An 11,041-nucleotide genomic window follows, 5' to 3' on the forward strand; every position below is an offset into this window, starting at 1 on the left:
CCTTCCTCTGTATGTATCTTATAGATGATAATACGGAAGGGCTATTTTTATATTTTTGTTTTTTCAGAATACAGGAGACATGGATATGGACTTTGGAGATGCACGGAAAGAATCCATTGAGGGTTCAGATGCGATGTTGCTGAAAGGGGACGAAAATTCACAACATAATAATGTCGAAGAGGTTATATCTCATAACAAACCAAAAAAGGATGCTAATTTACATGTTATACCACAAGGTATTTTTTAATATTATTATCAATCTTATTTTTGTGATATTGCCTTTTGTATTCAACTAATTTGGCTCATTTTGTTTACTAAGCTGGCTCATTTTTTTTATGAATTCGACAGACTATGTTTGTACCCCTAGAGATATTACAGTCATCGAATCAATCAAGTTTGCCCCCAAGAATACCCAGTTCGTGGGCATTGGAGATGCCTTGTTATCAACCGACGATTTGGAATGCCTTATGAAAGATGATATGTTCTTACATGACGGTGTAAGACCAATTGCACAAACTTTGTAATTAATAATATGAACGATATATAATATCATAAAATATAAATATAATCTAAATGTTGATTACAGGTGATAAATGCTTACATATATTGCATGCTTGCTCACGACCATCTACAAGACAGGGCGGGTGAAAAGGTACACATTATTAGTACGTTTGTATCTGGCTAGATAAAAGAAGACGGGGAAAGAAACATAGACCCATCAAAATATCGTCACATCGTGCATCATGTTAATACTTATCTACAGCAAGATATGGTTAGTTTTTGTCTCGTTATCCATGCATATAATTATGGATTGTTTTTATTTAATTCATATGTATAATGAATTATTAATATTTATATCTAATTGCGACCGTGACTTGTATGATATTTACACCAGTTATTCATTTCGATTAACATGCCGGGCTACCATTGGTATCTAGTAGTCGCCAATGCCAAAAAACCTGAGATTCAAGTATTGGACTCACTTGGTTCTCGGGTCAAATGCAATGACCTTGCTACTACGGTAACTATCAAATTTTTTGTACTCATCTTAACATATGTTTTGTTTGTCTTGATCCCTAATATTTCTCATACATAAAGTAGTTACTATGACTCGAGAAGCGTCTCAAACTTGTAGAGCATAGTCCGGAGTTTATCAGAGGTCATAACTGGCCCGATCTCAATGTTACAAAATGGACGGTTGTAGAGCAGTTTCATGAGGCAATACAACCGATGGGTAAGCACTTGCTACAATGGTTTGTTTATTTGATTCATCTGTGTGATATTCTAAAGAATTATTTTATAATATTATAGCGTATCATGTGGATTGTTTATGCTAAATTATATGGAATACTGGACATTACATGGACTGTCAGAGCAGTTCACCCAGGTATTTCATTTTTATACATTATCTCGTTATTTTATCTCAAAATAGTATATAAATTGTTTTTATATATATTTTGTAGGAGGATATGAAACATTTTCGACAAAAAATAGCTGCAACTTTGCTCGATTCAGAGCTGAATAAGCTAGAAGGAGGTCCCATATACCATCAACCTGACGATGAAGAAACTTTAGCTAATTCTGATCTCGAGATCCTGGAGAATCCAGCTGACGTAGTCAAAGACAAACGTCCTGCCCCAATCACTATCATACCCACGGACCAACGTGAATTACTTGCCGGCCTATGCAACTACATCATGTCGATCGATGATGCCGGGTGTTTGGAGTAAGTATCATGTATCAATATTTAATGTGCGGATGTATATTATTGTTCTTCTTACCATCCAATTTATATGAAGGTATGGGTCCGCAGCTCGACACCCGATCCAATGGGCTTAAGTCTTAAGAAACTTCAGTGCATACTTAACATGGAGCAGCCTATGGACAATGATTGCTTCAACACCTCCGTGTGTATGCTGGCATGTGACGAGGGAGTATTGTTCACAGACCCTCCTATACACTACATGGATCTATGATTTTGTGTAAGTTATCGTAACTCTTCATTGCATGTGTCATTAGTATCAACATGTTGAAACAATATTTCTTTTTTTACTTAGTACATGATGTTAGAGTCAACACGAGGTCAGAAGTTTTGCGAGAAGGAAACTATCCAAACATTGGCAACATTATTTGATAGCCGGCCTGGAATGGACAACGACATCTCATCGTGCAACAAGATAAGTAAAGTATTTTGTACATTGTTATCATGGTTTATTGTTGTTTCTAATAGCTCCACTTGTAGATTTATCTTTCCTATGCATCCATCGGCCGATACATCATGTACGTCATCGACAAAGAGGCACGTCGTGTATATATTATGGATCCTATTCAAACATCACAATCGTCAGAGGATAAAAAATTAAGGTATGCACTGAAATTAAAAAGTTTTGCAAGGGATTTCAAAGAAGCACTCGAAATAAAGCTGTCTGGTTGGAATTCTGATATATCCAAATGGCAACGTTTATTTCCATTTGGTGTTCCAACGAGTATAGACGGGTAATGAATTCATAACAAAAACATTTACTTTTGTTATCACTATATTCTTTATATTATTAATTTAAAGTTTTGTAGGAATGCGTCTGGCTATTTTGTTTTTCATTTTATGCTCTGGTGGAACGGTAAAGAATTGGTCAAGCCGGTTTGCGCGGTGAGTATTGTCCGTTACGTGTTTTAAGACCTTCGACGTGAAATTTTCATATACTAACTACATGTATTGTTTTTGCAGGATGGGTATGAATTGAGGAAGCATTTTTTATTATACTTGCTAAAACTTCGTGGGAATGAAGGTAAAGGAAACTTTTCTAATATTGCGAAAGAATTTCTTAAGCGCATCATCTAGATATTAATAGTTTTGTAATAGATGTACAGTTGGAACATCGCTCAGTTTGTTACATGGACATGTCGTTAATTTTTCTTTATGTTATCAATTTACATTGCAAAAATGGACTGCAGTTATTAAATAATTGTATTTGTGTTATATTGTTTGTACGTGTGGAATTTAACACGTAAGTCTTGTAAACTATTTTAAGAGCCTGTAGCAATGCACGGGCACTCTACTAGTATATATTTGGTATTGTAGATGTTGATAAATTTTTCTATAAATTTGGTCAAATTGATGAAATTTGATTTTAGAAAAAATCCACATGCACTACGTTATGACAGAGGGAGTATTGTTTATGGGTGCATACTTTTTGTTTCAGTTGGACTTCTTTCGTGTGAAGGTGTTGCACTTAGACTTTAATCTTCATAGATTAGTATCAAGTTCTCGTAAAGAGTGAATGAGCGAACCCAATGGCCAAATTTTCTGGCTCTCGCCCCTGTCGGTGATCCACTGGGCTTCATGGCGGTGGAAGAAGGTGGTGGACGGGAAGGGAATCCACCTGGGTGGCTCGGGGAAGTGCTCCGGCTCCGTGCGCGGGTGTGCGGGGTTTGCCCACCGCGGCCCCACGAAGACCAAGAAGGCGGCCTGGAAGATGAGGAACGTCGCGGATGCCACCTTGAGCTGGCCGGCGATGGGCAGTACCCAGTGGTGGCAGAAGTCGTGGATGATCCAGTCGGGCCTCCTTCCGGCGGCGAGGAATGCCGCGAGTGGGTCGGCGAGGCCGTCCATGGCCTGCTTGAGGAGCCCGACCTTGTCGGGCGGCAGGTCAGATGTGGCCTCGGCGCCCTCCGGCAGCCCCTCCACGGCCGGTAGCGGCAGCGGCACGAACCGGAGGCGGGAGGACAGGCCGGCCGGCACGGGCGGGAGCCTGGCGAGATTCCAGGGCGTGGACACGAAGGCCACGGCGTGGCCCCTGGCCGCGAGGCGCTTGGAGAGCTCCAGGAAGGGGATCATGTGGCCGAACGCCAGCCACCGGAACACCACCACCTCCAGCCCGCCGGCGCCGGCAGCCGCTGCTTCCATTGCGATCTGCTCGCAGCGGATTAGATGGAGCAAAGTAAAGCAGGGAGAGGCTTGGTCCTTGGTGTTGGCCGTACGTGTTGCTGTGTAGGCAGTGGGCACGGCCAGCTAACTAAATAATGGAGCTGCTGGGCTACGCACGACCACAAGTAAACGTCCAGGGACCAGGGCTGTAAATTGTTTTGGTGTTCGTCCAGGGCAGTGGGCACGTTAGAGCATATCTAGCAGACCCGTATAATACCGACCCGCAAACTGCGTTTATGGTTCGCTGTAGATGAGATTTGCGGATCGATTTCATGCGCTGCAGATCAGACCTCATATATGAAACTATAAAATTTTAAAAAGGCATTCGCAGGAGAAACTTACAACGACATTGATCATACATTAGTTCATCTACATACTACAATGATCATACTAATGGGGGAATCTGCAGGTCTGAGCCTAGCTACAAAAATCGACGAGCTCGCGGCGGCGGCGACGCGGCGGAGGAGCCGGAGGAGCTCAGTCCTCGTTGGACGAGTCGAGGTCGATGAAGAACTTGGCTTGCTCCGCCTTCATGAAGTGCAGGTCCGCCTCCTTGGACGTGTGTGCCTGCGATGCCACGCCGCCCGTCTGGAGGAACATCTGCTCGTAGTTGAGCTCGCAGCGGCGGCGCGCTTCGGCCTCCTCCTGCTCCCTCGCCGACCACTCCATGACGACGCGCTCTAGGTGCTCCTCCTGCCCCGGGGGAGGGGGGGAGGTAGTCCTCGGGGCCTCACTCCTCGACGCGGCGGCACGGCGGCCTCGAGCTTGACGGCGAGCTGCCCGAGCTCCTCTGGCTCTCTCTTCACCGGAGTGAGCCGCGAGCTTGAGGCGCCCGTGGACGAGCTCCCCGCGGCAGAGGACCCGGAGGAGGCATAGCGGCGGCGGGCGAGCTCGCGCTCGAACTCGACCAGCTCGCGACGTTCAAACGCCGGCGGCGGCCGGCTACCGCGGTTGAGCCACCTCCGCGCGCCCCGCTTGCGTGCGGCGTCGGATCTGGCGCAGCGGCGGCGCTCCGCGTCATCCCCAGAGCTCCCGTAACCATCCATGGCTTTTTGAGGCTCGCCGGCGGCGAGAAATTGGGTGGAGGAGGAGGGGAATCACGGCGGAGCGGCGGTGGAGGCAGATAGGGTTTGACCCGTATCCGAGCGGTGAAACCGCATATATAGCGGTGGGGAGAGAGTTTTTGCGGCTGCGGTAAAATTTTTACGGGCCAGGCCGCGAATACGATGTCTATTCTGGCCAGAAAAGCGGGTCGAACCCGTATACTCGCCGGAATTATACGGTCTCGGCCCTTTTATGGGTCTGCTAGAGATGCTCTTACCTAGTTAGAAAGAGTCCATAGAACACTTGTTCTTTGGATGTGTAGTTGCAAAACAGATTTGGTGCTCTGTTTCAGAGTTCTTCTCCTGTGACCTAGTTGTAGATTTTTTTTCTCTAATGCCAAGTTCTGGCAGCTATCAGAAACATACTGCTTTAAATTATATATGTGCATGTGTGTTATGAGCCATGTGGAAACATAGAAACTCCCATGTCTTTTAATAATACTGTGTGGATTGATTTGAAACAGATATGGTGGCCGATCCTAGGGACAATAAGAAACTAGATGATACTCTTCAAGGATGCTGCCCTGTTGAGAATGAGGTATTTTAACATGCTCCTTCTTACCTCCTCTTTTCACATGAGAGATAAGACCGTAACAGTATTAATAGATCTGAGATGTTGATTGCATTAAGTAACGGGTCTGATTAATTCTTACCTTCTTATCTTTCATGTGAAAAGTAAGGATAAGAGGGACTATGTTAAAATCGCTCGTTGAGAAGAGAGAAACCCTGAAATGAATATTGGCCGTTTATTCCTGAAGATCTAACGTCCCAAAGAGATGTAGACTGCTTGAATTGGGTTAGCAGTACAGCGTGCACTGCTTGTTTAACGCGAACAGTATACGAGATCCAAGGGCAATTTGGGAGCATATTTTCAGCTCGTCGGATGGATTATTGCGACCCACTCGTTCTCCCTCTCATTCTGTTCCGCCGTCGCGCGCATGCATCTCCGCGGGCCCATCTCCCGTCCCTTCCTCGATCAACCCGTGCTCGTCGACCAGACACTCGGTGGCTTGGAGCAGGTCTCACCTGACGTCTCCTACCCGTCCTCCTCTTCCTCGCCTGGCCGTATGTGAGGAGAGCTGGCTTAGGCTGCTCATCGTGGCCTGATTCATGGCGGTGGTGGCAAAAACACCGGAGGCCGCTGAAGAGCTTGCCGTCGTCGAAAAGAAGGCCATACAGAAATACATCATCCCCCGCCTCGGCTCCCAGGCAGCAGTATGTAGGCGACAGGTGCTCACGGATAGTTTAGTATTCACCTTCGTAGAGTTGTCCATGTCCAACGCAAATTCAGGTTTTAAGTTGTGAAGTATATTAGTTCAGTCTGTTGGCAATTGAGTGATGCTCGGTTATTTCCTAGGGGCAGCAGTTAGCACCTGCAAGAAAAATTTATGATGCAATCATACCACATATACGGATATACCCAATCATGGATAACTGAACTTCTAATCCATAAGAAGGCAGCGGATGTTCGAGGCCTGCCGCAAGGTCACCGATGTGCGAGCCTGCAAGGTCTACAAGAGGAGCATGGCGATTGCACGGAGCCAACTTAACGCAGTGGCAGCGGCGGCCGCGGCAAGGGGGGCCGAGGGGAGTTGGACGGCCGGCTGGGCGTGTGGGGACGACGCATTGGGATTGAGGTGAAGCGCGGCTGCTTGGGGCCGTGCCGTGAGGTGAGATTGCTAGGCGGCGGCATTTTCTCTTGATAGATACAAACGAAGAGATTAGATATAGGCTGTGTTTGTTTGGGCTTCAGTTTCAACAGTTTCAGCTGTGGACTTGCTGTGCTGGCAAAACTGTTGTGCTGAGGAAACAACTGTAGTGAAGGTTAGCTATTTGGCAACACAGCTGTGGAAACGACTTTGAGCTGATGAAAAGCCCGAAATGCCCTTAGAATACCGAGGTCAGTGTAACTTGTTGATTCAGGGTTAATAGATTGTTTAAATGGTATTTTGACTGACAGGGAATGATTTGTTCTATGGTAATGCATAAAACCTTTTATAATAATAATTTTCTCACTTTCTTGCTCATATATACATACAATAATAGTGAGCAAAAGAATTATGTTGTCACATCGCTAGTCCATGCAAGTCACAATTGCCCGTACAATACAAAAGATAGTCCATATAATTAATAATCCATACTTCATCCGTCCTAAAATTCTTGTCTTAGATTTGTCTAAATACGGATGTATCAAGTCACATTTTAGTATTAGATACATCCGTATCTAGACAAATATAAGACAAGAATTTTGGAACGGAGAGACTACAAAAGAGGGCTAAAGGATTAGACCGTCCATTATAATTCATAATCCGTACATATAATTAGATGTCTGTACAAATCTGGCGGAACCGGAGCTCTCGCAGGGGAATAGGACGGATGGCAATTTGGTTGTAAATCTGGACAAAGGGCAGGGTTAGCGCTGGGAAAACTGCCTATTGCGAGCAGCTTCGCAGCGAAAGTACGCGGCGAGGTGCTTTGGGCTATACCACGTAAAACTGGACGAAACTGATATGGGCTTTGCACACAAAACTGCTCTATTTTATCTGTTTGGTACAGCTTTAGCTTTTTCTCCCAAGAAACTGTCTACAAAAGCTGAAACAAACACAGCCATATACTGCTCCGAAAAGGTGCGACGGCACCCGGGTGTCCCGGCACCCTATTATCTTGTCCGTCCAGCTGCGTTACGATTCGCATCTGCCACTGTGCAGCTGCAGTCGTTTGCAGGTTTAGCGTGATTAGTCTGGCCTTTTTAAGGCGAGCAACAGCGACGGGAGGGAGGGAGGGAGGGAGTAGCATGCGGCTTGGCAGGAGTAGGCCTGGCAGGAGGTCTACAATATTCAGGCCATGGTTGAATAGGTGACAGCGGTGCTACAGCAGCACTGATAGGTGACAACCACTAGTACTGTGGTGTGTAGGTATGCCTGTGGTCTGACGGATTTAGCTGTGCATGCGGCATACTGTGGCGTGTAGGTATGCATGTAGTATTATTTAGCTTCATCAGAAAAACTCGTGGCCCCATCTTCTAGCTAGGTCACTGTTTTGCGACTGGGCGAGTCAAAGCGGTGCTCGACGTCGCATTATTTCCAAGCCAAAAGTTACCGTTTTACCTGTATGCCTTGAACTGTGGATTTTTTTATCCGGTGCCCATCTATCGTTGTGGTTATTTGTTCCCTGCATGCAAAATACGGAGGGCAAAGGCTCAGTATGGCAGGGTGCGGCCAATGCATGCAGATGGATGCATGGTTATACGATGCATGGCACCTCGCTGCTCGCTCCAGCAGACCGACTGGTCGTCTTCATCTTTTTTTCACTAGATGGAATCCTGCCAAGAGGGGCTGGGCTAGACTAGACCCGGGTCAGTTTGTGAAATTAAGCAGGCATTTTTAAATTCACAAAAGGCCCTGCTGGCATGGGGTTGCATGCAGAGCTAGGATTGGCAGGAGGTCACGCGGGTCTTGGGCTAAGTGTAGCGATGTGACAACACGGTACTAGTGGTCTGATTGTCATTTTAGGAGCTGTTTGGTTCGTGACTAACTTTGCCAAAGGTTGCCACATTTAAGGTTAAACAAATTTAACTAACTTAGGTGAGTGTTTGGTTCAAATCACACCTTAGGTAAGCCACACTTGAGCTCCACATGGCATACACATAAAAAATATGGCAAGATTTTCTTAGACTTGCCAACTTGTGGCTTCATTTTGATGAACTAAGCTTAGGCAAGGTTGGCAAAAATATATGGCAAAGTGTGGCAATGCTAGGGGTAGAACCAACCAGCCCCGCCATGGGTTGAATAGCGTGGTCAAGCCAATGCGTGTCCCTTTGGGGTTCACATCAGTGTCAGCTCCCGTTTCATCCAAGGCACTGTGCAGTCTGCGCGTATGGCTCTTTCTCTTTGTCTTTTCTGTGTTCGTGTTTTTTTTCCCAGCATGTTAGGTCATCGCGCATGGCCTCATCTTGACATGCTCACATGAAATGCTCAAGTATACTCGTTTTCAGCATGTTTTTTTTTATTTTGATGGTCGCAACATTGCATCTTTGAGGTTGATTGATGGTTTTAGTGGAACACAGGCAAATATAGTAGATCAAACATAAATTTTGAGTACGGTTTGCTTCAAGCAAACTGTTAGGGCAACTGCAATGGGGCGACTCAAATGGACACGGATTTTGTCCGTTTTTTATCCGTTTGGGTCGCCCGTCCACCTAGCGGATATGAGGCGAACGCACGCGGACGGTGACTGCTCCCAACGCACAGACGCAAAAGCGGATAGGCGCACAACAGCACCAGGGCAAGGAACTCCTCTGCAGCCGCCCCATCTCCTCTTCCTCGGCGGTGCTGGCGCCGGTGCCGGCGGGAACCTCCTCGCATCGCTCCTCTACTCTTCCTCGCCCGTAGGCACCTCTGCTCCCAGTCGCGTCGCCCTCCCCTCCTTCTCGCCGGCGGGCACCTCCTCGTGCCGCCCCTCTGTTCCTCCTCGTGCCGCCCCTCTGCCCCACTGCTTCCAGCCGCGACGCCCCGCCGCTCCTCCCCGCCAGCGGGCACCCCTCGCGCCCTCCGACCCCCGTCGCGCCCCTTCCGGATCAAGGGCGCCGCCGTGCAGGCCGGGGCTCTGGAGGTCACCCGCCGAGCGCTTCTTCCTCTAGATCGGCGGAGGGCACCTCTTGCGTCGCCCCTCCGCTCCTCGTCGGCGGGGACCCCATCGCGCCCTCCGCCCCGTCGCGCCGCCACTACTCCGCCCTCGCGCCGCCGCAGGATCTTGCCGGCACTAAAGTCGGGGGCTCGCTCCGCCGCGGGCTCCAGCACCCCCCCCCCCATGAGCTCCAGCGCCAGCGCCAGCTGCTCCACCGCGGTAGGTGGCTGCCTGCGCCGGTGGCCTCGCCGGTGGGCTCGCTCCTCGCTGCAGCGGTTGTGGCGGTAGATGCCAGCTCATGTGCAGTCGCTGGTACATGGGTCCAGGGGCGGACACGAGCGGGCGATAGCGGTGGAGGGGAGCGTCCGCTTCGTACCCATTTGTTCCCACATTTGGGTCAAGTTTGGGTCGGGGAGGACGATACACGGACAACAGGCGGACACCCGCGTCCGTTTGGGTCGCCTCGTTGGGCCAACTTTTATGTCTGGATGATCCAAACAGACAAAATGAATCACCCCATTGGAGTTGCTCTTATAGTGTGCAGCGACTATTAGATATGTGATTAGTATCTTATGACAAGAGTATGTTCTGTATGGAAACGTGAAATGGTCGAAATCTTAAGAACGACACAGTCACACGTCCTCATCAAAACGGCCTCCCAATTTTCTCAAATCCTTGCGACCTGACTACTGTTGGAGTACCTCGTATCATGCATGCACAGCTATACGTGCATCACCATCCGAAAAGCATCGCAATACGCTATGGTTTATAGGCTATGTAGCTACCATTGATAGATGTGACAATACAACTTTACCATATGGGGGCAGCAATACTTGCCTGGGAGATGCGTGGTGGCAAATTTGAATTTGACCTGTGGACGAAATCAAATCACAGAATAAACTATCTGTGAAACTATTTCACGCGGATGACCTTTTTGTGTGACGCCCGACACGAAGGCGCCACACTACATTGTGCAACGCCTCACAGATAGGCGCTACACGCCTGGCCAGCGTTGCACCCCAGACTGCCTAAAAATTGCTAAGTCATTGTGCAGAGCCTAAGAGTTAGGCGCTGCACTGTATAGTGTGGCGCCTAGCTCTCAGGCACTGCACTAGTGGTTGCACTACAAAATGAAGCAATCACTAGTGCAACGCCTAGAAACTAGGCGCTACACTGTATGGTGTGGCGCCTAGCTCTCAGGCGCTGCACACTGACTTAGTAATTTTCGTATCACACGGGTGCGACGCTGGCCAGGCCTGTAGCGCCTATCTGTGAGGCGTTGCACAGCGTAGTCTGACGCCTTCATGTCGGGCGTCACACAAAAAGATCAGCCGCGTGAAATAGTTTCACGGGCAGTTCATTTTGTTATTTGATTTCGTTCATAGGT

General features: G+C 47.9%; 1 protein-coding gene across 1 annotated transcript; it reads right to left on the minus strand.

Moving 5' to 3' along the window:
- Positions 1 to 2,040: 2,040 nt before the first annotated feature.
- On the minus strand, positions 2,041 to 3,956 carry LOC109743550 (putative UDP-rhamnose:rhamnosyltransferase 1). The gene is made up of 2 exons (XM_020302652.3): positions 3,381 to 3,956; positions 2,041 to 2,324 (listed from the first exon to the last, which is right to left on the minus strand). The coding sequence occupies exons 1-2, from the start codon at positions 3,902 to 3,904 to the stop codon at positions 2,084 to 2,086; spliced, it is 765 nt and encodes a 254-aa protein (XP_020158241.2). The 5' UTR covers positions 3,905 to 3,956; the 3' UTR covers positions 2,041 to 2,083.
- Positions 3,957 to 11,041: the final 7,085 nt, after the last annotated feature.

This window comes from Aegilops tauschii, chromosome 1, assembly GCF_002575655.3.
Source record: "Aegilops tauschii subsp. strangulata cultivar AL8/78 chromosome 1, Aet v6.0, whole genome shotgun sequence".
NCBI lineage: Eukaryota > Viridiplantae > Streptophyta > Magnoliopsida > Poales > Poaceae > Aegilops > Aegilops tauschii.